Source organism: Trichophyton rubrum (assembly GCF_000151425.1).
Source record: "Trichophyton rubrum CBS 118892 genomic scaffold supercont2.11, whole genome shotgun sequence".
NCBI classification, from domain to species: Eukaryota; Fungi; Ascomycota; class Eurotiomycetes; order Onygenales; family Arthrodermataceae; genus Trichophyton; species Trichophyton rubrum.
In genome coordinates this window covers 20,780-46,338 of record NW_003456418.1, presented here as the reverse complement: position 1 = coordinate 46,338, position 25,559 = coordinate 20,780, and the positions used below count along the sequence as shown (strand labels likewise).

General features: G+C 48.0%; 13 protein-coding genes and 1 non-coding gene across 15 annotated transcripts; 6 read left to right on the top strand and 8 right to left on the bottom strand.

Annotated features, from left to right (window-relative positions):
• Window positions 1-754: 754 nt before the first annotated feature.
• Window positions 755-3,007, top strand: TERG_07770 (uncharacterized protein; the record flags this gene model as incomplete). Its single annotated transcript, XM_003231422.2, has 1 exon — window positions 755-3,007. One exon carries the CDS (start codon window positions 755-757, stop codon window positions 3,005-3,007), a length of 2,253 nt encoding a protein of 750 aa, XP_003231470.2.
• A 1,031-nt stretch (window positions 3,008-4,038) lies between these two features.
• TERG_07769 (uncharacterized protein) lies at window positions 4,039-4,622 on the top strand (the record flags this gene model as incomplete). The annotated part of the gene is made up of 3 exons (XM_003231421.1): window positions 4,039-4,129; window positions 4,209-4,292; window positions 4,351-4,622. 3 exons carry the CDS (start codon window positions 4,039-4,041, stop codon window positions 4,620-4,622), a joined length of 447 nt encoding a protein of 148 aa, XP_003231469.1.
• Window positions 4,623-5,197: 575 nt separating this feature from the next.
• On the bottom strand, window positions 5,198-6,317 carry TERG_07768 (pyridoxine biosynthesis protein pyroA; the record flags this gene model as incomplete). Of its 2 annotated transcripts, XM_003231420.1 has the most annotated exons (3): window positions 5,198-5,827; window positions 5,904-6,086; window positions 6,189-6,317. In XM_003231420.1, the coding sequence occupies 3 exons, from the start codon at window positions 6,315-6,317 to the stop codon at window positions 5,198-5,200; spliced, it is 942 nt and encodes a 313-aa protein (XP_003231468.1). The 2 variants fall into 2 exon arrangements, with proteins under 2 accessions (XP_003231468.1, XP_047607353.1); XM_047750467.1 differs by lacking the exon at window positions 6,189-6,317 and having other exon boundaries at window positions 5,904-6,050.
• Window positions 6,318-7,667: 1,350 nt separating this feature from the next.
• Window positions 7,668-8,212, top strand: TERG_07767 (uncharacterized protein; the record flags this gene model as incomplete). The annotated part of the gene is made up of 2 exons (XM_003231419.1): window positions 7,668-7,997; window positions 8,060-8,212. 2 exons carry the CDS (start codon window positions 7,668-7,670, stop codon window positions 8,210-8,212), a joined length of 483 nt encoding a protein of 160 aa, XP_003231467.1.
• A 189-nt stretch (window positions 8,213-8,401) lies between these two features.
• Window positions 8,402-10,201, bottom strand: TERG_07766 (uncharacterized protein; the record flags this gene model as incomplete). The annotated part of the gene is made up of 1 exon (XM_003231418.1): window positions 8,402-10,201. One exon carries the CDS (start codon window positions 10,199-10,201, stop codon window positions 8,402-8,404), a length of 1,800 nt encoding a protein of 599 aa, XP_003231466.1.
• A 276-nt stretch (window positions 10,202-10,477) lies between these two features.
• TERG_07765 (arginine biosynthesis ArgJ, mitochondrial) lies at window positions 10,478-11,965 on the top strand (the record flags this gene model as incomplete). The annotated part of the gene is made up of 2 exons (XM_003231417.1): window positions 10,478-10,989; window positions 11,047-11,965. 2 exons carry the CDS (start codon window positions 10,478-10,480, stop codon window positions 11,963-11,965), a joined length of 1,431 nt encoding a protein of 476 aa, XP_003231465.1.
• A 472-nt stretch (window positions 11,966-12,437) lies between these two features.
• Window positions 12,438-14,153, bottom strand: TERG_07764 (protein transporter SEC61 subunit alpha; the record flags this gene model as incomplete). The annotated part of the gene is made up of 5 exons (XM_047748829.1): window positions 12,438-12,519; window positions 12,576-13,654; window positions 13,721-13,888; window positions 13,960-14,060; window positions 14,144-14,153. The coding sequence occupies 5 exons, from the start codon at window positions 14,151-14,153 to the stop codon at window positions 12,438-12,440; spliced, it is 1,440 nt and encodes a 479-aa protein (XP_047604819.1).
• A 1,130-nt stretch (window positions 14,154-15,283) lies between these two features.
• TERG_07763 (uncharacterized protein) lies at window positions 15,284-17,226 on the top strand (the record flags this gene model as incomplete). The annotated part of the gene is made up of 3 exons (XM_003231415.1): window positions 15,284-15,313; window positions 15,373-15,501; window positions 15,553-17,226. The coding sequence occupies 3 exons, from the start codon at window positions 15,284-15,286 to the stop codon at window positions 17,224-17,226; spliced, it is 1,833 nt and encodes a 610-aa protein (XP_003231463.1).
• Window positions 17,227-17,777: 551 nt separating this feature from the next.
• Window positions 17,778-18,377, bottom strand: TERG_07762 (uncharacterized protein; the record flags this gene model as incomplete). Its single annotated transcript, XM_003231414.1, has 1 exon — window positions 17,778-18,377. One exon carries the CDS (start codon window positions 18,375-18,377, stop codon window positions 17,778-17,780), a length of 600 nt encoding a protein of 199 aa, XP_003231462.1.
• Window positions 18,378-18,870: 493 nt separating this feature from the next.
• On the bottom strand, window positions 18,871-20,319 carry TERG_07761 (uncharacterized protein; the record flags this gene model as incomplete). The annotated part of the gene is made up of 1 exon (XM_003231413.1): window positions 18,871-20,319. One exon carries the CDS (start codon window positions 20,317-20,319, stop codon window positions 18,871-18,873), a length of 1,449 nt encoding a protein of 482 aa, XP_003231461.1.
• A 485-nt stretch (window positions 20,320-20,804) lies between these two features.
• TERG_10573 lies at window positions 20,805-20,904 on the bottom strand. Its single transcript has one exon. It is a non-coding gene; the product is annotated as a tRNA-Arg (tRNA).
• Window positions 20,905-21,408: 504 nt separating this feature from the next.
• On the top strand, window positions 21,409-22,780 carry TERG_07760 (uncharacterized protein; the record flags this gene model as incomplete). Its single annotated transcript, XM_003231412.1, has 2 exons — window positions 21,409-22,144; window positions 22,200-22,780. The coding sequence occupies 2 exons, from the start codon at window positions 21,409-21,411 to the stop codon at window positions 22,778-22,780; spliced, it is 1,317 nt and encodes a 438-aa protein (XP_003231460.1).
• Window positions 22,781-23,367: 587 nt separating this feature from the next.
• Window positions 23,368-23,886, bottom strand: TERG_07759 (uncharacterized protein; the record flags this gene model as incomplete). Its single annotated transcript, XM_003231411.1, has 1 exon — window positions 23,368-23,886. One exon carries the CDS (start codon window positions 23,884-23,886, stop codon window positions 23,368-23,370), a length of 519 nt encoding a protein of 172 aa, XP_003231459.1.
• A 776-nt stretch (window positions 23,887-24,662) lies between these two features.
• On the bottom strand, window positions 24,663-25,559 carry TERG_07758 (uncharacterized protein; the record flags this gene model as incomplete). Its single annotated transcript, XM_003231410.1, has 1 exon — window positions 24,663-25,559. One exon carries the CDS (start codon window positions 25,557-25,559, stop codon window positions 24,663-24,665), a length of 897 nt encoding a protein of 298 aa, XP_003231458.1.

The window sequence follows — 25,559 nt, the reverse complement described above, 5'->3', positions numbered from 1 at the left end:
GGTCTTCTATTGCGTTATTAGGGAAATTCTCAACGTGGAGCAGCGGCTAGGACTTCTTGCACAGTTGATGAATTGCTTCGTGATGCTCATCGACTCCGCAGAGAAACCGTTGGTCATGAGAAAATTTTTCTCTACACTAACCACGTTCTTTTTCAAGCCGGGGTCACCGTGGACATACAGCGTGCGTCATGTCACCGTGACTTTGGCTAATGGGAAATACCTCCCTGAAGATAAATCGGAGGAACCTACTCTCGCAGTACATGCGCTATCGGCTCTCAGCCACGAACGTCTGGTCGCTTTACTGTCATTCTGCACTGCGTTAGCCGAGGAATCCACGCGATACCTTACCGAAGGGTTAGCATTTTTCCTATTCCTTTCGTGTTTTATAACTCCCGCTTACGCATCTAGTAGTACTGAATCTGGTACCCGACTGCAAGCCAATACTAATGACGTCTTCCACTTAATCGATTACGGGTTTGAGCGTGCTGTAAACAATGCGGGTAGTGTCTCAAATCAAAACGTAACAGACCATTCTCTTGATGTAGCCAAGGAATCTATTCAAACACTACATGTATGTATTATGTGTCCGATTCGGCTACCTTTTTTGTTATTTTGGTACTGATCGCAACAATAGGCATGGCTACAAGCCTTCCATAATGGAAAAATCAATCCTCCAGGTCTTGCCGAGAAAGTAAAGAAACCGTTGGGCTTTGCCACACACTTCTTTGGCATTGAAGCCTTAGCTTTGCCTGTGATGGAGCTATTTGCAGAAACAATTGCCAATCAGTACAAGCTAGTTGGCAAGGACCATATGGATGCCATTATAAACTATATAGTCGGTCCTGGGGAAAAGTATGCGATTGCCTTGATGAACGGTGAGTATGATGATGAGTCCTTAAAGTTCTTGGATCTCCTTTTACGATTCTCAGCACTTGACCAGTCAAATATTATCATCAACGGCCCATCTGATGAAAAACGGGAGAAGGTTCTCTTCCTACTATACAAATTATTCCACGCGCCTGGCTATCCTCAGGTCGACGATTGTGCCGTTATTCTGCTTTTAGAATTTTGGACTGAAGTTGCAAGCGATATAGACGAGCTGGTTCTTGATGGTGCACTGGCGATTTCTGAAGAAATTAAACAAAAGCTTGCCAGGGTTATTACTGAGGGTTATGACAAACTACGTTTCCCAAGCCACGAAGTTTCCGAGACTTGGGATGACAACGAGTTGAGATTGTTCGTTTATTTCCGCCGTGAATTTGCTGAGTACCTCCTTGAGGTATATCCACTGTTAGGAGTGGACGTTATTCGCCATATTCTGGAACAGGCTTCGAACTCAATTGCGAAGAACGATTGGGAAGGGTTCGAGGTTGCAATCTATTGTTTGGGATCCCTTGCGGAATCTGTTGCTGAAAACGAGCATGCCGACCATCTTCTTGACGACCTATTCTGCTCAGAAGTGTTTCAGTCAGTATGTTTCGGTCACAAGGAAATTCCTCTAAAGGTACGGCAAACCATGGCCGACATGATCGACCATTATACTCCATATTTTGCTAGGAATGGGAAGCTCCTTACCCCGGTGTTGAACTTCTTGTTTAGCTCCCTTGATTTCCCTTCTTGCGACCCAGTGGCCTCACGATCTATCTCCTCGCTCTGTCAGTCATGCCGAAAGTTCCTCCCTATGCATTCCCAGGGATTTATCGATAAATTTCACCAGCTATGTACCAAGAGTTCACTCAGTGACTCCACCCTAGAGCGTGTTGTAGAGGGAATTGCTGCGGTCATCCAGGCGACGGAACTTGATAGAGAGAGAGCTGTTGCTCTATTGAAATTACTTAACCCTTTACTCCAAGAGGCACAGGCAGCCTGTCAACAAGCGAGCAATGGGCAATATGAAGAGGGTCTGGCGCGAAGTTTAATAGTAATGCGTTGCACGGCGAGTATTGGAAGGGGTATTCGCGCTCCAGATGACGATGTGATTGATCTTGATACCCACGATTCCCAGCCTGCATCCGACTCATTCTGGGCCAATGACCCTCTCGGAGTATCTGTTACGGAAACTGTTATTTGCATCCTTGACACATTAGTGGGCCAGTTTCCCAACGAGAGCTACATGATTGAGGCGACTTGCGACGTACTCAAGGCTGGTTACACTGAGAGGCACCCAGGCCCTTATGTTCTCCCAACCCAAGTAACCGTTCGCTTTGTGAAGGCCACAAATATCTCATCTCCTCGTCTTTCTAACGTGATGGCTACCGCTACTGCATTTTTGGCCTCCCGGTCTTCAACCCCCCTTGTCATTGAACAGGAAGTTACGGAATTGACCCTGCACACAGCTACTTTAATACAAACCTTGACAGTCTCGGCCAACAGCTATGATCCAGAAGCGGCACACAGCTGTATAGACTTCCTTACCCGTCTCATCCCAAGATATTATGTGCAATTCTTTAACCTGCAGTACGTGGATACTACTCCGCCCCCTCTTCCTGCAATCCTTAGCTTCACTCTGGATGTGCTCAAGAGGCCTGAACCCTTACCTCTTCGCGCATCTTGCTCATTCTGGGCTGCCATATTATCCCTAACCGACCTGCCTGCTGGGCTAATCTCAACCGGGGCCTCTACGGGCCCTCCCCGGCCTAACGAACCTCCAGGATTCCTGGACCCTTATCTTCGCGTACTTGGCGAAACTGTTATGCACCAGATTGCTGGGAACTGTGCCCGTTCCGATCTGGACCATTTCTGTGAGGTCATTAAGAAATTTGTCTTCAAACATCAGGGCGCTGCTCGGCTCTATTTTGGCAATGGACTGGCATCTCTGGATGTTTCACTCAAAGCTCCTGCCTCTGACACTGGAGCGTCACAGTCATTGCCGGCACCATCTGTTACACAGCAGGACTTACAAAAGTTTCTTTCTACCATTATTTCTCTCCGAGGGGCAAGACAGACGAATGCAAATGTCAAAAATTTCTGGGTATCTAACCGGGGTAAAGGGTTTGCATACGTATAACCGAGGCTTGATACCGGGACATCATGAAAGAGAATTCCCATTCTATGCTGTTAAGCCGGGGATATGAGGTGCAAATGTTTAACCCCACGGGATGTATGGTTAGTTACACAAAAAAAGAACGAATAACCGAATGAATGGATGAAGGCATGGTAGACTGTAATGATTTGAGGACTTGTAAGTTCGTTTCCTAATCCTACGCCTAGTTCGTATGATGTCCGGGGTAAAGCGCAATGTTGCTGTGCACTTAGATGCAAGATATTACCAACATATACCCCAACAGATCCATAGGTAAGTAATAACGGCTGATGCACTGCGGTCCGCTCCATCAAAGTTAAATAGCGATGGTTTAGCTGTTCATGTTGTTTCATTTTCTTTATCATCCCAATCCTCCAACAAACACTCTGCCCTTGGCATGACGGCATAAATATCTCATTCCGCCCACCAAAGGCCGAAGTATCATATTCTCGGACCCAATATGAGCAGCTTGCAAGAGATGACTGTTGTTGACGGCGAGTAGGCCACCTACTGCATGGAAGTGGTAGTTAAGGACATAGCTATGCATAGTCCTAGGGCCACTAGCTACTTTCTCATAAACATGGCGCTATAGAATACCCAACAATCTAGAAACTGTCTTCGACTCTTGGATACTCGAAACTTCCATTCACTGTGGAGATGCATACAATGATTGACGTGTTTCAGTGACTGCGCGATTTATCTGATACCCCTTGAATAAGTTGAGTATCTGGTCGTGTGAAGCATTTCTATGAATGAGCTATGGTGGGGATATACATGAGATAATTTCGAATATACCCCATTCTGCCCCGGATTACGGAGCTCAGCCTCGAATCTGGGGTTTGTCTAGATCCTTGATATCATGGCTTGTTGAATACCAGATTTTTCTATAAAAGGGGCCTGGTACCCTGCCCATTTGAGATACTCTTCCCATCATCATCAACATATCCAACCTCATCTCAGCTTCCACATCAGAACTAAACCACCAAACTCGTCTTCAAAAGTCCTCAACCTTCAAGATGCAATTCTCTGTTGCTATTATCTCCCTGTTCGTGGCTCATGTGGCTGCCGTTGCTACACCAGACCCAGCTCAAGTGGCCCGCCTTAGTAGTACGTGACTTATGCCGCCTAACTTCGACAGTGATAAACCTGATATTCATAAATACGGTTGCTAATATTGTATTACCAGCTTCTATCCAGGTCCGAAATGGTCAGGAGGTTGGCTTCATCCCCGCGGTGTCTGCGGTTAAACGTGATGGTGGTAGCAGTGACGGTAAGAGCATATCCAATCATTAACATCTAAGGAAGGATACTGATAAATTCCACGAAAGGCTACCACAATTTCTGCAACGGTCCTTGTACGGGCTGGTTCTGCACAGTTGGCGCTAACCCCCAATGCTGCCTCACTGATAACGGCTGTGGTTGCTGTTGGTTCATGGATGGCGCGGCCTACTTCGCTGATACACGCCCGGCTGATAAACAATCCAAACATGGTGGAATTCTCGACGCGGGATCTGTGAAAAATCCCAGTGATAAAGGTGCCCCGACCCGGCGGCCTCAGAGCCAATATAAGGTCGGTGGGTCGAAGTCGAAGGTTGGTTAACGTTGTTCGCAATTTACATCTTGTACGCTCTTCTCTTCTGGGAGGTCAATTTTGATATGATATGAGCCATGTTTCAGAGACGAGCCTGTGAGATGCAATGGTGATTGGCTATTTATTACTTGAATTACACCTGCAGCGTGTATATTCGAGACATTTGTTTTCCATGAACACTGTTTGGCTAGGCGTGATGCGTTCAGATTTTTTTGGGTATATGATATATCATGCATGAGATTAAATATAGTATACAACAATATGATCCAGTGACAATAGATCAGTATGGAGAGGAGGCTTCCTTATTTCCTTGGGTCTATCTATAATCTAGTATTGTATCAATGAACCTCAGTTTTCTTCGGGCCTGGGACAACTTTTGAAAACGCTATTCCATCATTACAAGATTTTCCGGTCACACCACTCATAAAAATACTCGTATCAGGAGAACACAAAAGGTATATCCGCAATATCCCAGAATATTAAAACATAATAGAGGGACAATGGCTCAGAGAGGCTGATTTAGGGGGTTCCATCTGGGTGTGTTAAATCCATTTAATATAAAGAAAAGTCAACAAGCCTTTAATTTAGTAACCTCGACCAGATAGCTTCTCCTTCTCACTCATGTCTCGTACGCTAATACCGACCATTGCCTCACCGAGACCCTCGCTCAATTCAGCCAGCATCTTGGCATCCTTGAAATGAGTGACTGCCTGGACGATAGCCTTGGCTCTTTTGCGTGGATCACCAGACTTGAAGATGCCAGATCCCACGAATACGCCGTCACAGCCAAGCTGCATCATAAGAGCAGCATCAGCGGGTGTGGCAACTCCACCAGCAGCAAAATTGACAACGGGAAGTCTGCCTTTCTCAGCGGTTTCACGAAGCAATTCGTATGGAGCGCCCAACTCGCGAGCGAATGCGCGCAGCTCAATTTCAGGGTCCTGCGCGGACTGCAGAATGGATCTGGCACGGGAAATTTCAGTGTTGACTTGGCGCATGTGCTTTACAGCCTCGACAACATCACCAGTTCCGGCCTCACCCTTGGTACGGATCATGGCAGCGCCTTCGGAAATACGGCGGAGGGCCTCGCCCAGGTTTCGGCATCCGCATACAAATGGAACATTGAAGGAGTGTTTGGTGACGTGGTAGATATGGTCGGCTGGAGTAAGGACCTCGGACTCATCAATGTAGTCAACACCAACGGCTTCCAGGATCTTGGCTATGAGTTAGCACAGCATTCAGTCCACCCGGGTCCTTCCCCATACTTCATACGGAGGAGAATTGACTAACCTGACACTCAACGAAATGTCCTATCCGGGCTTTAGCCATAACTGGAATTGTGACGGCAGCCATGATCTCCTTGATCATGCCAGGGTCAGACATGCGGGAAACACCACCCTCGGCTCGAATATCGGCTGGGACACGCTCAAGGGCCATAACGGCAGAAGCACCGGCCTCTTCAGCAATTCTTGCCTACAGATCAAAATGCCGAGTCAGCATTGATGATATCCGTCTTCGACTTGTAACTCAAATATGCATCGTAATGAAATGATAGGACGTTCAAGATATACACACCTGCTCGGCATTGATAACATCCATAATGACGCCGCCCTTCAGCATCTGGGCAAGACCAGCCTTGACAGTGAAGTCCTTAGTGACTCCATTCTCGCCGGTAGTGCCGGTGGCGGGGTGCTCTTGTGCCATTTTGTCTGGTAGCGGGGTTAATTCAATGTGGACAAAAACGAATATGGCAGCGAGGATATCGAGGTGAAGTGAAGGCGACGCAGATTTAACACCAATTGCCTGGGAGAGGGAGGTGAAGATATGGATTCTGTCAAGAGAAAGGAGAAATGGAATATTGCCCCCGCAGTTAGTCAAAAATTCGGTTGAGAGAGATAAAAAGATTTTGAGTTTAGCTTCAAGAGCGGAACAGGTAAAGTTTACGGCCAGGGATGAGTCAAAATCGACCAATTCGCAGGTGAAAGCCCCCTTTGCTGTTGGAGACTTTGCCTATCCAAGAGGGATGTTCTCGTCACTGGCAGGGCGTCGCTGATAAATGCAGCATATATTAATTTATGGCGAGCACTCCGTGTAGGAGCATTCTCACGGGCAAGTCATATGAGCATGGCCTTAGCTTGCTCGCAATCTGAATGCCATGGTTAAACAGTCGCCGCGGATATCCGTATACCCGCGGATAGCGAGTAAGCCGCAAGACCTTGGGGACTATCAATTGATTTGCTATTATTTGTTTTCTTTTTCATCTTTGTGTCATTCTTTTGTACCACAGGTGATGACATATGTTGTCTAGATGCAATTGAAATAGCCCCCCCCGGAAGTTAATAAGATAAGGGAAGTTTCCCTCGTATCCATCTCTCCGCAGATGCCTATTTTCTCCGCGGCCGCACTAGGGAAGCATCTTTTTTCACCGAAACACATCATCTAGCAAGGGCCGAGATCCCATATGGCTTTGTTGATACACAACAAGGGGTAAAATCCTTTTCATGGACGTCCACATGGCGTTGTGCATGGTCTTGTCTTTAATCCCTGCTGTGCTGCCCTTGGACAACCAAGTGCATTTGCCGGTTCATCGACGGTTGAGTCGGTTCTCTGTATTAGCATGCAAATATAAGCACCGGGACCAGCCTAGATCAGATGTAATCTTTCAAGCTCTCCTCCAGATCTAATGATCTTATTAATAAATATAGTATCGCCATGGCTGAAGGAGAATGGATGGAGCTGGAGAGCTTCTTCGCTGTCGTTGGAATACGAGTCGCTGGATGTCTTGATTGGGCAATGGACCCGAACCTGCGGATAAACTATGGTCCGTGCTTGCCGCGCCCTCCGACGTCATAGCAAAAGAAGGAAGGAGCGACACAAGGAATAAGGAAGGAACAACAGCAACAACTGGCAACAACAACAGCCATCAAATTGGCATTAGAAGAGCAACGGTTTTTACGCCATTGAACCGTGAAGCAGCCACATATTCCCCCGAGATTCGCTTCTACAACCCCTAAACCGCTGTTTCTCACTATAGAACACCGCTGCAACTCCACAATGGCCTCCCAATTCCTCCGATCTGCTTGTCGGCCGCTCCTGTTTGCCGTACCGCTATGCGCTTCCTATTCGGTGCTACAAACTAGAATTAGTTCCCCCATACGCTGCGATTACGCATCTGGGCCTTTGCACCCGTCCGTATCTGAGTTCACCCTCAAGCATGGAGGCCCATCATCTCAGCAGAAAACATTGTTCGGTGGTTTAATAACTGCCGAGACCGCCCGTCAGATCAGCCTCGGCAGTGCGCTTGGGGTCCTCACTGGGCTTGGGCTACGTATTTTCTTGAGAACCCTGGCGTTTTCTATTGGCCTTGCTATTATAATCATTGAGGTGTGTTTTACTCGCAGCTGCTTCAATAACGTCCGTCCCGGCTGTTGCTAACGATTGGGTAGTGGGCCGCATCCAAAGGATACGACATCCTGCCAACCAGCTGGTTGCAGAGGCACATCAAATCCGTTGACTTCCGAAAGATGACGCATGAAAATGTCCCTTTCAAAGCTAGCTTTGGAACAACTCTGGCGATGGCTGCCTTTGGTGAACTTTAGACCTATGCCCATATAGATTTCCTTTGTCTTCAGGTCTGCGGTTGGAGAAGCTAAGAAACGTGCATTATTTACCATCTGTTGGGTACACGATGCACTTCATGGCTACTATATATACATCATTTATATATCGTTACAATTGAGACCATAGGGTATCATAAGTAGCGAGAAAATGTTTATTATTATTCACTCTCACCCGTCGATGACAAGGTCCTCCAAAATGCTTTCTATTTCCTCGCGTGACAGAGGAACACCGAGAAGTTCTGCACCGCTGGGATCTAGCTTTGATGTGATCATTTGATGGTCATAGAACTCTTTCAGCTGCGTTCTAAACATCATCTCAGATGAGGAAATAAACTCCTCCGACGCTTTATGAAAAAGAGCTCGCCATTCTATTGCTGCCACTTTTCCATTTCTGGTGTCACTTTCTTCAGGATCATCGGCCTCAACCTGGGTTTCATCCTCTTCCTCGCCGTCTTGGTTGTCCCCAAGCATCATAAGGATTTCCGTAATCAATAGTCGATACAGCTTGCGTGTATTTTCCGGTAAACTTTTCAAAACAAATCCGATACCTTGTTTACCGCCAACACGCCGGACTTTACGCCCAAGCAAGCTATGCACCTCATCTACAACGTTTAATTCAACATCGTATGAAGCAAACGTGGTGCAGTCATGAAATACAAAGTTGAACTTATCCCGAAGGGTAATATCCCAAAGCACTAGAAAGTTAGGAGTATCAGCGGTTGCCAGCATATTGATATGGGGTATGTCAGCAAGTCTAGCCAGATGCGACTGCTGCTGCGCACGACGCAACGGCGGTGCATCAATGGAGTTAATGAGAACTCTTATCGGTTGTGGGGGGGGGTGTTTAAGCAAAGCCGCACGGATAGATTCCAACACGTCATTCGGCTGAACGCCTAGCTTTGAGGTATCATCAGGGCCTAAAATAGCCGTTGCAACAGTTGCTAGAATAGATCGGATGGTAATATCTGGTGTATATCCATTCACAACCACTATTTCCGGGGGTTGACTGTAATGTTCATACAACCAATCCGCGTATCTTTGGACAAGTTTCCTTTTAGACCCATATCCATATATGCACACATTGAATCCTTCAGTCATTTCGAAATGCCACTGTGGAAAGGAACGTTCATGAAGCTCCAGTAAGTAATCTTTTTCCTCTTGCAGCGGGTCCTTGTACTTTCCGAGCTGTTCAAAAAACTCTTCATGAGTAAGCAGGGACGACTTAGCCATAGTGTTATTAGATGTCTGTACTGGTCCTGTCCGAGTCTGAAAAAAATATTTCTCCTGTGGTGGCAGATCCCCCTCGGGTGTCGTAACGCGTTCATTTCTCCTTTGTGTCCTGGGTGTTTTTGGTGTTTTCGGTGTTTGGTCTTCAGGCCCTCGAGCCTTCGGGGGCCGGCCTCGTTTCCGGGGAGTGACTGGAGGTTCTTTAGGCACTTCTTTAGCTGCGTCTTCCGGCTTAGAATCTGGCTCTTTGTGCGTATTCGTTTCCAACACTGCAACGGTATCAACTTCGGGTACCGCATTGTCGTCAGAGGGTACATCCCAAATTTCTCGCGCCAGCTTATTGCTGCCATCCCATAAATCATCTTCGTTGGGATCAAGCAGCACCCTTGCACTTTTCCTCCTAGCTGACCTGTCAGCATTCCGTATCCGCGATGGTGTTCCGTTCGGCGTTCCGTTGTCAACACTGTTTAGCTTGGTGGGTGTCTTAAACAGGGCTCTCGTTGTTGGTGTCTTGAGGGGAGACACTGAATCAGGAGCAAAATCCACATTCTTGTTCGGCGTTTGTTGGGTCAATCGAGACCTCAGTTGGCCTGAAGGTGTGTCAGGAGCGGAGTGCTTCGTCGGAGTTCCGTTCAACTCATTATCTTTTCGGGACGTTTGTTTGGGTCTCTTTGGAGTAGTTGATAGCTCTGATTGTAGAGGATCTTCATCCGAGGATATCTCCCGTTGCTTACGCTTCATCTTGACTGTCCAGCGTCGCGCGCAAACCAGAGCTTTTCTTGCTTCTCGCGGCGTCCAGATATATTTTGGTTTCGCCCTGAAAGCTTCGAAGCGCAAAGGAACGCGAACCAACGTGACTGGCGCTTATCAGCGAGCTTAGAAGCGCCATCAAACTATATTTTGGAGCCACATAGGAGCTCCTAAGCTTGACTCACGTTCTCCCGATATTTCTGTTCCCTGGGACTGTCCAAACTTCGGTCAATTGGATACTCACAGAATATTGCTGCTACGACAGAGATGGCCCCGAACCATGCCAGAGCCATTGGCCAGATATCTCACCATGCCTGCCGCTTCTCGAAGCCTGGAACTCCGGTGTCGGGCCAGGTCCGTCAATTCACCACACCGGTAGATACGTCGATCCCAGCGTCGAAGCAAAAATTTGTACCGTCTTCAGGAACATATCCAAAAGGCTTCAAGGTATCCGGAAACCATGCCGGGGTGAAAGCGTCGAATACGTCCGCTCCTGACCTTGCATTGATATGGTCTGAGGACCCATGCTCCGCCGCTGCCGTCTTTACTACGAACAAATTTCAAGCTGCCCCGGTTCAAGTGAGCTCAGAATTGATCCGAAAGAAGAAAGGAAACAATATTCGCGGCGTTATTGTTAATGCTGGCTGCGCCAATGCAGTTACCGGCACGAAGGGACTACAGGATGCCAGGAGCATGAGCCGAAAGGCGGACGAATGCAATGGGCTTACAGAGGACGATTCAAGTACTCTTGTCATGAGCACTGGTGTTATTGGCCAATTGTAAGGAAGCGGTAAATTAATGTACTCCAGAACGTATCGGGCACTGATTCTCGCTAGGTTACCGATTGATAGGATTCTCAATAAGGTTCCTGAAGCGCAATCGAACCTGTCATCGACTCATGCTGCATGGTTACGCACGGCTCGAGCTATCTGCACCACTGATACATTCCCAAAGCTTACCTCCCAAAGTTTTACCCTACCCTCTTCTCCTGGTCGTACCTATAGTATTGCAGGAATGACCAAAGGGGCTGGTATGATTCACCCAAACATGGCAACTCTACTCGGTATCATCTGCACAGATGCGCCCATTGAAGCTCCGGTTTTACAATCGCTTCTTTGTCACTCTATATCACGATCGTTCAACTCTATATCCGTTGATGGTGATACCAGCACCAACGATACCGTAGCTATACTTGCCAATGGAGCTGCAGGAGGAACTCCTATATCCTCAATTGATTCAAAGGACTATATCGCCATGCAGTCTATCTTAACAGGCTTCACGCAATCCTTGGCCCAATTAGTTGTTCGTGATGGTGAAGGAGCCACAAAATTCGTCACTATTCGCGTGAAAAACTCGCCTTCTTATGAAGATGCCAAACGCATTGCTTCCACCATTGCCCGCTCTCCGCTAGTGAAGACTGCGTTGTATGGCAAAGACGCTAACTGGGGTCGTATCCTCTGTGCGGTTGGATATACGCCAGACCTATCCCCCGGGACTGTTGTGCCTGAGAAAACGAGCGTGAGCTTCAAACCTGCTGACGGAAGTCCCGAACTCAAACTGTTAGTAAACGGGGAGCCAGAGTCTGTGGACGAGGAGCGAGCCTCTACTATTTTGCAGGATGAGGATCTTGAGATCGTAGTGGATCTAGGTGGTGGAGCTAGTGGAGAGGCAGGCAAGAGTGGTGAAGAGGCTGTTTATTGGTTCTGTGATTTCAGTCATGAATATGTGACTATCAATGGAGACTACAGAACATGATTTTGGTGCAATAAGCTTAGCTATAGTTACACGAGTGGTTGAATACCTAAAGATTACGCAACAAGATGGTCTGGATGGTCATTATTGAGAACGAAGTATCAACGGGCAGCTATTATATACAGAGTAGAGAACCTACTAAGGGCCATTTTGTCGAAGTACCCGACTTTTTGGTATGAAAGGGGAGACTCAAAAGTGCATGTAAAAAATAAGATAAAATGAACAACAAGCAGCAAGGATTGGCTTGTAAATTATCGAATCTCAACCCACACCTCATGGTTCCTTTGGATTTTATTTTTGCCTGTAAATGACAATTCGCGCCTAGTCATCTTCCCTTCCCAAGAAACATATAGAAAGACCACTTGACATTGCTGATAATACAAATCAAAATATTTAAGAGTAATAATGGAAAAATGTCTGTGTAACGGTATTCAGAGCTTGCTGACCCGTTACAGAAAATATTGCGCCTGGACTTTTAGTTGCCAGGGACTAGGCCTTTGAGACCAGCACCGAAGTCACCTTCCCGAGCGGCAATTTCGAAGTAGCCATAGATAATTCTGCCAACAGTTAATAAAGGGGAAGAAAGATAGTGTTAGACGAGAGTATGACTTACGTTACTGCTAGAAGGATACCGGTTCCACTTCCTAGAGCTCCCATGAGATCACTGGCCACGGACAAGGCGCCAATACAGGCACCACCAAAAGCGGCAGCGGTGGGAATGATTCTCTTGAGCTCCTTGTACATGCTCTGTTCACGGTGTCCAGCCATAACCAAGCCTTGGTCCTTGAGCTGCTTGGCAACATCCCGTGGAGCAGAGCCGGAGACTTCAATCCAGGTCTTAGAGAAGAGGGCACAAGCAACCAGCATGAAGATGAGGTAGCAGACGGTGTGGACGGGATCCAAGAGAGCTTCCTTGAAGTTGAATGGTGGAGACATATAATAAGCGATACCGGAAGAAGCGTAGAGTTGAGCAGAACCACCCTCGCGAGGCTCCCAAACACCGAGGAGCTTAACAAGAATGTTGTCGGAAAAGCGGGAGTACAGCATCTGGCTGACCAAGAAGACGTTGGAGCAGAGGGCAGACTGGAGCATAATTGGCATGTTGGAGGTGTAGAAGAGACGAACGGGGTAGGATCCACGAACACCGCGTTGGCGGGAGGACTTGACGGGAATTTCAACACGGAAACCTTGGAGGTAGATAACAGCGGCGAAAACGACAAGAGTAGCAATGAGGTTCATGATGTTGGGGAGGTTCTGGCGGTAGAATGCCTCGTACAAAGCGCGCTGCTTATCGGGCCAGGTGAGCAAGAGGTGGAAGAGAGCAATGACAGCGCCTTCGAACTCAGGTCCACGGCCAGTGTTGATAGTAGTGGGAGAGAAGGCCTTCCAGATAATAGACTCGCAGATGTTAGTAGCGATGAAGAGCGAGATACCGCTTCCAAGACCATAACCCTTCTGCAAGAGCTCATCCAGGAGGATGACGACGAGTCCGGCAACAACAAGTTGGACGATGAGCAGGACACAGACACCGGCTCCCAAGTCACTGGGTTGACCATAAAGGCCAGTAAGGACGTAAACGCAGGCTTGGCCGAAAGACAAGATAATAGCGAAGAGCTTCTGGGCAGTCTGGTACAGTTCGCGATCGGTTTTGAGGTCGAGGTTAACGTCGATAAGTTGGGTTCCAGCAAGAAGCTAGAAAGTGCATTAGATATCGAAATAACCCATACTGCAACGATAAAAAAAAACAATATATATTACCTGGAAGACCATGCCGGAGGAAATAATTGGGGTGATACCCAATTCCATGAGGGTTCCTCTGTTGGAGGCCAACATCATACGCAGCCAGTATAGGGGGTCTGAAGTATCGGAAGACACGATTCCGTACAGAGGCATTTGGCTCATGACCAAGAATATGAGCAGGGTCAACTGTTAGATCTCAACCATCAGCCACAGTCCAATTGCAATCCTCTCACGCGGTCTGACAACGGCTCACGTACTCCTGTCCACATAGCCTTCTGGTTGAACGGGACCTTGGTCTCGGGGGCAGCCACCTCCGGGAGGAGGGGCATGAAGGGCTTGATCAGATCGAGGAAGCGTACTACATCGGTCAGCAGGCAGTTCCCAGGCGCATACACAGCTGCTGCTGTCGCAATGGAGGTCTGGCGGTGGAGATGGACTTACGGCCGCTCATGGTGGCGGTTGTCTTTATTTCCCCCGGACTGAACAAAAGAGGAAGAAGAGAGAACTAATGAGGTTTATACACAAAACCCAGACAAGCGATCGGGGGAGAAAGGAGGGGGGGAAGAAGGGGGAGGGAAGGGAGAGACGACAAGGTGGTTGAAGCAGCAAAAGGTCGAAGTTCTCGTCTTCTTGGATGTTTTGTGGACAAAAAGAACTTACTAGCGCTTTGAGGACACTCTGGTCGCATCACGGAGTTGCTGACTAAGAAAGACTACACGCGACCTCTTTGGGCTTTCTTATTTTTTTATCTTCTTCCACTATATCCATCAACTTACAACCATCGACTGTGCTGTCTCAAGCAGCTGCGTACCGTTTTGGTGGCCTAGAGATTGATAGATCTCGGTCTGCGAGCATCTAGTGACTATATCAACTACAGAATACAAGACTCGGTGTGTACCTCTAATACAGGATGAGGACGGCTGAGTTAAGAAACTCTTACTGGGCTATACTCCTACGCAATATAGACCCTGATAATGCATGTATGATGCATTGGTATGAGGCGGTTGAAGTTACAAGGGCATTATGCATGCCTTACAAGCTTTAATAGCCTCATGACCATATATTTTGGCTTTTTCTTTATACCCAAAGAGACCAGAGAGCATCAACATGCAATCTGAGATTGTTTGAGCTGCCCATAGCTTACTGACGCTGTTTGATATCCCTTTCTATACCTTGCAACAAAGGTATTTATTTCACCAGAAACATCTGAAAGTGAATCAGAACAGAATACTGCTCGAGATGGGCATTCATCTTCATGGAGAGCTCCAGGCTGGCACCATCTCCAGAATGAATATTTAAGGGCATGATTCAGGCTGCCACATCCATCACTTCCTTCTCTATTACTCTAGCGTATACCCAGTGACCTACTTCTTCCCAAGCAAACTCAGACACCTTCCTACAAACTTCATCATTATATCCGCAGTCCTAGTGTCAGCAGTTTGATCCACACTCCTAAAACATATCAACTGTTTTTACTCTTCACTTTCATAAACCAAGATACCTATATTTAAGACATTTCAGAGGAATTCACGAGAGTCTTTTTGTTTTCCAATGGGGTCACTCAGTCCAGTAACTCCCAACATGGCTACTAAAGGCCGCCATCGTGACAAGGTATGCCTTTAGCCCATCCGCTATATAAACGGCCACAGTCAGAGTTTTAACTGTAATAGTGGCACCACTGGGCATCCTCTCCGCGCCACGCTCCCACTTCTACTGTTCGGTCCCTTGTGAGCCGTATGAAGTCGAAGCTTTCTCCGCTGGACTCGACCAAGATGGGCGCAGCCGACTCTATATGCGAGGTAAGTTTGTTTCTATAGCGTGGATGCCACCATTCTGACGGAGAATGGCAGGATCAGGAACCGTCACCCAGGGATATGTTCTCTTGTAGTAAGGAAAAGGTTGAGGCTTCCGAAGAAAGCCCTTGCGTCGAGCGAGTCCCTTCTACCCCTGCCATTTCCACTGCTAGCTCGAGTGTGGATATCGGTAATAGCACCATGGTTTCTCCTTTCTCACCTCCAGACAGAGCCCGTTCAACTACTCCTAGCGAAGAAAGATCTACTAAACAGGAAGTTGAAGGGTCATCTGGCAGCCCCTCCCCGTCTGCCGACCTAGGCGGAGATGATGTCTTTGGACCGTCTGAACCGGAATCACAGGTAGAGCCAGAAGATGACCAGGAACCTGAAGAAACCGGAGAGATGGAAACTGCCACAGAGGTAGAAGTTGATTCGAACGAAGAAGCTTCTGTGCAGGAAGAGCTGGAGGAAGACTTGGAGGCGGACATGGAGGAGGACCTGGATTATGCAACTGATACAGGTGCCAGCTCGGAATTCAAGGAAATCCCCAGAGCGGACTCTGTTGATGACGAAGGATACGGCGATAAAGGAGCCGACGAAGAAGGCAAAGAAGAAGTCGGTGGCAACAAAGAACAAGAGGAAGAGGAGGAGATGATACCATCCCGGGAAGTAGATTTCCTTCTGGAGAATGCAGAGGTAACTAGGCGTAATGACCTTGCTGCACTCCAAGATGAATTCGACGATGAGATCAGATACCTTGCCGATGAGCGAAACCAGCTGCTCACCGAAAAGATGTTCTGGCAAACCAAATTCGTGACTGCAATCAAAGGAAGAGAGAAACAACGCTCGCGCGCCTCTTCCCTGACGGAGGATAACTCCCGCATGGATGCGATCAATAAGATGCTTCAGCGTGAGATGGGGCTCATACAGGATATCATCGACAAGCAATACAAAGACATGTCGGAAATCAAATCCAACTGCCTAGGTACGGTCACGCAGCTTACCCAGGCATGTGAGGTTACCAAGACATACATCGACAAAGCCAAGGAGGAGAACATGAAGACTGCAAAGGAGTTGGCTATCCTTCGCAAAGTCGTCATGAAAATCCGACAGCCATCTAAGAAGCTCACTGAATTCTCGATGCACCATGACTTCAAGCAGGCCTTGGAGGTCAACCAAGAGCTAAAGAGTAAGACCGAGGCCCAGCAAGAAGAGCTTGACAAGCTGCAGGCCCAGCTAGCCGAACGAGATGCGAAGATCAAGAGTCTACAGTTGGCGAATACCAAGCTGGAGGAACAGCTCGACGACCTGGAGACATACAACGCCAAATATATGAACAAGCTAGAGGAAGCCAGCCGTTCACTTACATACTACCAAAAGTCTCTATTACAGGCTCGGGATAAGGAAACTCAGCTCAATGACCGTCTCGCGACTGCGCTGGGTGAATGGGCAAGCAAGAAAAGGAAATTTAAGAACGAGTTAGTCGAGTGTCGCGCTAAGCTGCAGCTTAAGGACACGATGATTAATGCTCTTCACGGCCAGTCCTCGATATACCTGGAGAACTGGAAGGAGACGATCAACATGCTCTCGGAGAAAAGTCAGGGAGATGAGCTGTCAGTAAAGCTTGCTGACTGTCTCCAGGAGACGCTGGACCGCAACGAAGCGTTAGAGATTGAACTTGGCGAGCTTCGTGAGAAGACATTAACCGTGCTTAACCAAAGCCTGAGCTAGGATATGGTTTCGTGTTGTTAAAGCTTCTCTCTTCTCTAATGCATATACATCTCATCTGCGCTCGTTCTTGCTTCGTTCGTGTGAGATAGCAAGACCAAAGCCTCGGTTCATTTGAACATTACACTCCTAAGGAGGCTAAGTACAGAAGCCGAACCTGTTATCGAATGTGGGGATATGCATTGAAGCCAACATATTGAGAAACAGGGGGGAGAGCTATGGTAAAAGCAATAAAATACTACCACTAAAGAGTCCGAAAAACGAAGGGCAGTGGCAGAGAATGTTATGTCGACATCCTGCTATATCTTTTCGACGTTATATTCCACCAGAGAGATAATATTATTACCACTGCCTGCATTTGAAAGGTTAATAGCTAGAAACACATAATTTTGAATAGTAAACCGAAACTGTCATAAGGAGGAATATCTGAGACGAATTGGCCGTCCATCGAACAATGTCTCCAACCATCCAGCTGCTGCTGCTGCTGTATTCACTCGTGGCAATCCTCACTCGTTTGCCTAGAATATTTTTCACCACACATAGTTATGGGCTGCCTAGGAAGTAGGTATTCCGAGCGGCACCCCATCTCTCGGGGCCTTGACGCCATTGAATCCATCAACCCTGGCCTGTCCCTGAGACCCAGCAGGAACAGCACCTTCACTCTTCACCCTCCCTGCCGAAGGCTCCGTCTGCACAATACCGAACGACACTAAGGCCCACCAGCCAACCCATCCCCAGAACCACACCGACACACCCACGAATGCCGTAACAGCCAACACAGGCACAAGCACAAGCAGCGCCAGACCGGTGCACACGGCCGTGAACGTAAGCGCACAAAGCGAGGCAAGCACCAGTGCAATGGAGAATGCGAATACCAGCACGCTGACGACCTGCAGCACGAACAGGACGAGTGGGATTCCGCAGAATAGAATCTGGGAGGCTAAGAAGGAGGCAAGGATAGGACGCTCCCTAGCAAAGGATGCGAGCTGGGATTTTATTTCTGCTCGTTTTGGAGGAGGGAGGACTGCATCGAGGGATGCATGGATGGCTGCGTAGGCATTTATGATGAGAGCTTTGATGATGTTGATTATTGACCTGATGATTGAGGAGAGGTAGGATCTTGGACGCGTGGCGGTGCTCTGTGGAGGACCCATTGCGATTGTGAACTAGTTGAGCTTATGTGTTTTGCCTGGCTTGCGTTTCAGGGCTGCAAAGTGATATCATGCAGAAGATTGAGAAGTCTTTGGACGTAAGTAAGGAAGAGAGCACGGATGGTTGGATGGATCGATGCCCTCTGAGCAAGGAGTGCTTTATCAATATTTACGGCTGACGGTGGCTCTCTCTGCCACCATCCAACGTCATAACCGGATCTGCGAATAACACGAACTGGTTAGCTAGTTAGATAACAGGTACCTGTTGGCACCTTTTGCCACAAGTTAGAGACCTTCTCTTGAATTTACTGTTGGTATTTATTCACATTATCTTATTCGCAATGCGACATTTTCTTCTACAGATATATAGACTGACGTTACCGGCAACATTGCTACTGCAAGGTTATTCTGCGCGAACGATACTGTAGCCATTATCTATCACCAGCTGCTCCTCATATGTAACATATCTATATAATAAGATGATAAACATGATGTATCAGCTCGTTGGGTTGAGCTGGCTATATTCAACCCATCTCCTAACGCACTCGTCCACCCTCCTGAGCTGCTCTCTGCTCGCCTCAACCTCGAAATACTCTTGGTGTTTCCTCCCACACTCCTCACACGGTTGACCAGGTTTTACTCGGATGTCAGCCAGTTCAAGGTGCACTAATCGCTCTAGTCTATGCACATTTGGAGCCTTCTGTGGAAGATCCAAGGACGCTGCCCCAGATGAAGGGTGGTAGGGATAGTATCGGATAAGCGTTAGGTTATGGGAGCATTGCTGGGTCAGTCGACGACAGACGTTGACTGCACGACCTATCTTCAGGGTTATGGTGGTTGCAGTTCGTCTGCCGGCTGGGTCGTGTCTTGTGATGCGGGACGTAGGAGCAATGCCGGCAGAGGACATGATGTCACTTGTTCGTCTCCTTCTGGCTTCATGTCTATCGGGAGACGACGGTATTAAAGAAGCAGTTGCGTCTGCTTGAGGCTGGGAGTCTCTAGGTGTCACGCAGTATATATAGATATATCCCGCTTCATCGGCGGGTGACGGAGGCTCTGCGAGTCGCTGAAGTAGTTTTGATGTTGTGTCGGGTGATAGACTTGATGGAATCCAAGAGAGAAGGTATTCTGTCTGTGATGGGCCGCGTCTGGCAGAAAGTGAATGGCGAAGTGGTTGATTGTTGGAAGGCGAAGGCTCCTCGACAGTGGGCAGAAGCTGCTTCCTCCTAGACGGGGTGTATTCTGCCCAGCTAGATCTATTATGACGGTAGGAGTCCCGTTCATGATCTGGTCTAGCATGTCGGCGCCCACTACCGTTCGGCAGCGGTTGTGGAACCGGATCACCCAGATTTGGCGCGGGCCGGACATGCGAGCTTCTCCTGGGGACAGAATGATGCTCATCATCGCTATCAAGGGGGGCAAAGAAACAGACAAACTTCATGCGCTGCTTTGGCTTCTTCTTTGGGGCCTTTGGAACATGAAGCGTAGCTATACCAGCCACCTGCTCTGTCCTTCTATATGATCCATCTGCCGAGCGACGGCCAGACGCTCCATTTCGATCAACATTGACCTCCGAAACGCCAGCACTACCGCGTACAGAGTGCACTTCATCCACAGACAGCTTGCCCACGCGTTCGATGAGCGTATCCAGACTGGATCGTGGTCTTAGTAGTCTGGATGGTCTCGGCCTCGAAAGTGACAATGCTTCACCTTGAGTCTTATGTTGCCAGCAAAACAAGCCGCCCGGCGTCTCTATCGTGATGTGATCTCCTCTACTATCACCATCTCTTCGTCGTTGAGAGTCATCTTGCTTGCTCGACGCAGTAGGTATCACTGTTCGTCGGCATCTTCGGCCATCAGCAGTCAGCCCTTGGCAGGTCGTTGCTGGGTTTTTTGAATCCGAGCGAGCGAGCTGGAACTCTGGACAGTGACGGATATGGGACATAGCCTCCGTCACCGGGTCTATCCTCCTAGAAGGCAGATACTGATATTGTTATCTTCCTTGCCCGAGGTGAGCTTCGCTTGGGCGAAGTGTTCCGTACGCCGAAACACAGGCGCCTTGTAACTAGTTAAATTGCCGACCAAGGAATCAAAATAGCCTCATTAGATTAGTTATCAGGAGATACGATAGCAACGAGAGAGTGACAAGAGCGAGTGACTGGCATTCAAGTCTTCGTCAAGTCCTTAATGTAAGTAGTCAAGATGTAGATCAGGCGGCGGTAAACATGGCGGTGCAAGGCTAACTATAATAAGAACCACGCTAGGCTGGAAAGAGTAAGACCAACACGGCACTGCCAGACCTTTTTCCCCTTTCTTTTTTTTCCTTTCATCTGGCATCTACTCCGTATTATCAATATCTATTATTGATGTCAGCCCTTGACTTAAAGAAAAGAAGCAGGGAAAAAAGGAAAAAAAAAAAAAAAAAAAACACGACCACGGTGTGATTTGAACACACAATCTCTGGTGGACAGACTTTCGTCTCTAAAGACAAAACCGAAAACCAGCGCCTTAACCATTAGGCCACGCGGCCCTAACCCGACTTTATCGATGGCTGTTTCTTGCTTGCCTGTTTTGTCTCCACTAACACACACCGTTGATGCATCCATCGTGTTGCTGGGATGAGAAGAAGAAGCCGATGGAGCGATCAGCCGCAGCCTCTCGGACACGGAACACTCTGAGACCTGCTAGTTAGCCCTCGGCGGTAGCTTATGCAGAGGAGGCTGGAGGCTGGATAACTTCTAACTGGCCCGGAATGGCGCTTTTCTAGGCTGGAACCCAATCAATGTCGTCTAACGAGTTAACTAACTGGTTCCGGATCCCGTTAGCCTTTCTGAGGTCATTGATTGACCCTTTGGTCGCAGGCAGAGATTTTTCGCAGCCATGGACCTTTTCAGCCTCATGCTCTTCCCCATTATCATTCTTATTATTCTTATTCCGCAGGCATCCGGCAATGCTACACAGAGACCGCAGCGTACTCACCAGCTCATCAGGGTGCTAGCCAGCTCGTTACTTGACTAGTCAGTTGACACGGACGATGCGGATTCTCAGCTCGCCGCCAACGAACGGTTCTTTGTTCTCTCGGACTGCATCTCGCTGCATTCTCGCCTCCCTCGTCTGCTACATCCTCCTAGTCCAGTACTGTCGAATTCGTAGCCATCGCGACCCAACCTCTGCCTTTTTCGACGCGAGAAAGGGATACCAGCCGATATACTCTGGGTTTAGAGCATCAAAGGGCGCTAACTTTATTCGATACATCGATGCGGTGGCCAGCTCCACCACCAATGCCACCAATGCCACCACAGCTCTCAAACCGCCCGGGAACAGAAACGCAAGTCTCTGCGTGGGCATTGCCTCCATCGCTCGGAAGGATGTGAGCTACATTGAAGCAACGGTTGGATCCTTGCTCATGGATCTCGGTCCGCGGGAGCGTGAAGATCTCTACTTGATCCTATTTATACCCCACGTAGACCCGACGATCCATCCGTCCTTCGAAAGTAAATGGTTATCGGCCATGGCAGACAGAGTTCTGCTCTATAACGTTACTTCGGCAGAACTCGATCACCTCAGAGAACTAGAAAAGGAAGGGGGGTTATTTAGGGAGAAAGGCTTGTTCGATTACGTCTATCTGCTCAAGGCGTGTCAAGAAATTGGGGCTCCACATACCATAATGGTGGAAGATGATGTCCTTGCAATGGATGGCTGGTACCATCGTACAAAGCGAGCTCTGGTAGATGCTGACCAACAGACCAGCCGGCTGGGAGCGTCACAGTGTAAGCTGTCTCCCCTTTGCTTATTGAAATTCTCCATCTGATTCATTGAGAGTAGATTTATACCTTCGACTGTTCTATACCCAGGGCCTTCTAGGCTGGAATAGCGAAGAATGGTTTATATATCTCCTCTGCTCCGTGGCTGTGATAGCAGCCCTTTGGGGTACCCTTGTTACCACTCGGCGGTATGTCCCTCGCTCAAACAGCCTACTCACAAATAAAGCTGTCTTGGTCATCTGCTTTATATACGGGCCTCTCTGCATCGTGCTCTTCTTTGCCTCGGGCCGTTTGTCAATGCTACCGATTCCCTCAGGGGTCCATCAAATGCCGCGTTTTGGATGCTGTTCTCAAGCCCTTGTGTTTCCGCACAATCGTGTCCCGGATGTTGTCTTCTGGTACGAGAAGAAGAAGATTGGGTTTGCGGATTCCCTTTTGGAGGAATATGCCAACATAAATAACGAAATTAGGTGGGCTTTAACCCCCAGTGTCTTCCAGCATATTGGTGCCAAAAGCTCGAAAGATGGTTCTGGTGATGATGTTGCAAAGCAGATTTGGAACCCAGACTTTGAGTTGAATGACCCGATTGCACTGCAAGCTGAACATAATGAGGCTGCTAAGCCCGCTAAAAGCATGCAATAACTAAGCAAAAGAAGGAGAAATGGATATCTAACTACTAATAACTGCTCTCCAACTATCACCTACCATTAACAACTGATCTTCATGAATATATTGACTATTCTTATATGACAAATCTATTTGTGATATATAGGTTTACAAGCACTATAGGTCTGTTCGAGTTAGCCTCCCTTTTGCAGGCCCTTCCATTCATTCTCACGCAATCGCCATCTTACACCAACTTCCTAGTTTTTCTCTGCAGCTATGCCACTGTCTGAACCGCCTGAACTGATGATAAAATGAAGATATCCATTTTATGACTTGAAGATCTATAACATATATGATTTTGGTAAATTAAACTAGGGTCCGATGACATATATCCTACGCCTATGGAAACTTGACTGATCTGTAAGGCGCGCTTAATTTCAACTTTTCCAACCCCCCTTGCAGTAAAATCCTGTTAACTGGGTGACGTTTCATGTGGTGCTCCGGGGGTTTTTGTGCAAGGCCAGCTGCTGTCATATACATATTTAGCTATGTCACCTGGCAGGTCTAGATATAACTCCCAAAATCTAACATACCTGTCTGTATAGTGGTCAGTTCAACCCTATCTAAGTGTGGTAGATACCCCATCTGACCCTTTGGTTCCCGGTAGTAACCTTCTGGCAAGGCATGTCGCCCTTAGCTCCGACCTTGCCATACCATTGGAATTTATCAATTGATGCGTTGATCAAGTCAGAAATATCTGCGTTTCCAACTTTAATCGCATGCCATGACCCCTCCAATCCCGTCTGGACACCGAATGCGCATGTACCAAACTGGACAAGTCTGTGTTGGGCGTATGGCTGAACAATCCATGTCCCACCGCCAGCAATATTGGAGACGATTTTAAGACAGTCGGTGACGAGGGGGGAAGACTCCGAAGTCTGGTTGTCAAAAGTTGATTCACTACAGTCGTTGGTCCCTCCTCGGGCAAAGATGTTTTCGGCTTTGCTGGCGGGGTTTGGAGTTAGAGAGGTATATGCAAAAGTGGTGGATGGTGTTACTGGTGCGGCTGGAGCAGCTAATGCTACAACAGCAAATGCTACAATAGCAAGCACAGAAAAGGCAATAGCAGCGTTCAATTTCATATTAAGTATCGTGTGGAAGTTCCCGGGGTTATAACAAGTGTCAAGGGAGAAACGGTATGACGGTGATCTTGTAGTTTTCAAACCTCAAGGGGACTCTAAGGGGATTTTATATCCTACCTTTTCTCCGGCATAGGTCAATGAATTAATCTCTCCTTATTCCAGATGTAAACATTCCTGCATACATGGTATTAGAATACGAATTGTCCAAAAATAATGGAAGCAAAGACACTAGTGATTTTGCAACTACCCACAGGCATAATGCAGGAGATGAAACCTGCATACCCTTCTAGATATATGGTGGAGAAATAGAGGGAGGTTATATTGCCATGCCAACTGTATATTTTCACCCGAGTCACGGTTTCAAACTCGTTTGCTCCTCACCCATGCGTTTGGGGCATCTTCTCCTAACTTACCCAACTTGAAAAAAGTATCAAATGAGTGACAAACGAGACCATAAGTGAAGGACAGCGTTTCAGGAGGTTCTAAAGCTGTTTTTGGCAATATGTTTCACGAGGTATACATTCCTAATCAGTGATAGCATATACGGTTCTCTTTAAGACTTTAACCAAGCCCACAACCTCCTATCCCCGGGTACTTGCATCTTTTTTCCTAGAGGACTACATCTATGCTCCTTGTTTGTGTAGACAGGTCCCCATGAATGTCTTCTAAAAGACAGCTAGCATGTTTCTCCATCTAACTAGCTGTCCGTACTGCCTATGGGTATGCCGGTTATGAAGGGTTTCCTCTCTTCCAATTATTGGGATAGACCTGGGTATTTAAGCTGCAAGAGGCATGATAACATCGCAGGCAGAGCCGTCGTGCTCATCTACCAAGGACACGATCTCGAACTCGGTTTCGTCGTCTTCAGCTTCCAAATCGCATAGGTCTTTGCCATCAATAAAGTTGAATTCAATATCGATATCGTCTTCCCTGATCTCAACCTCCTTATCACTCGTAAACTGCTTGTTAACGCCAAAAAGCGCCCCGTCGACATATTCTTTATGGTTCAGGCTTCGAATCCTATAGTAGCACTCCTGTAGACGGTATCCATAAACGAACGGCCTGGCAGGGACCAAAGCCAGCGCCCGTAGCTCCGATGCCGAAAATTTCGCGTGACCCCCTACAGCCCCAGTCCCCTGAGGCCCCGAGGCTTCACTCTCACCAGTAAGACTTGCGCTAAACGCATCCTTCCGATCCAGCTTTGCGCCTGGATACGCAGTCTTGATTCCAGTCACCATGTATAGCCTCTTTTTGAAAAACTGCTTCTTCAAAGCTGCTTTCACCCTCGGACGGTCCATGCTGGCCCTGACATAATCATCCGTGGGCTCGATGAACTCAACGTCCAGTGTTTCAATCTCGTTAAGAACATACGAGACCGCCGAGCTGGAGAAGCTGACACCAAGTTTGACGCTCACAGCCTGCAGAGCCCGCCCGAAGAGGCCGCCCTCCGACACCATTTCATTTTGATCCTGGAGGGAAAACTTGGTCGAGTTCGTGTATCGTTTCATCCCCTCGAAGTCTTCAAATGCGAGGGGCCCGGCTGGATCTACGGGACGCCCTGGATTCTCTGGCTGAACCACCAGCTGGCCGAGCTTGATCGGGCCATCCGGCGGAGGAGGGTTGTCAAAATTCGCAGGGACGAAATACGTCCGACGTTGTCCGGGGAGTGGCAT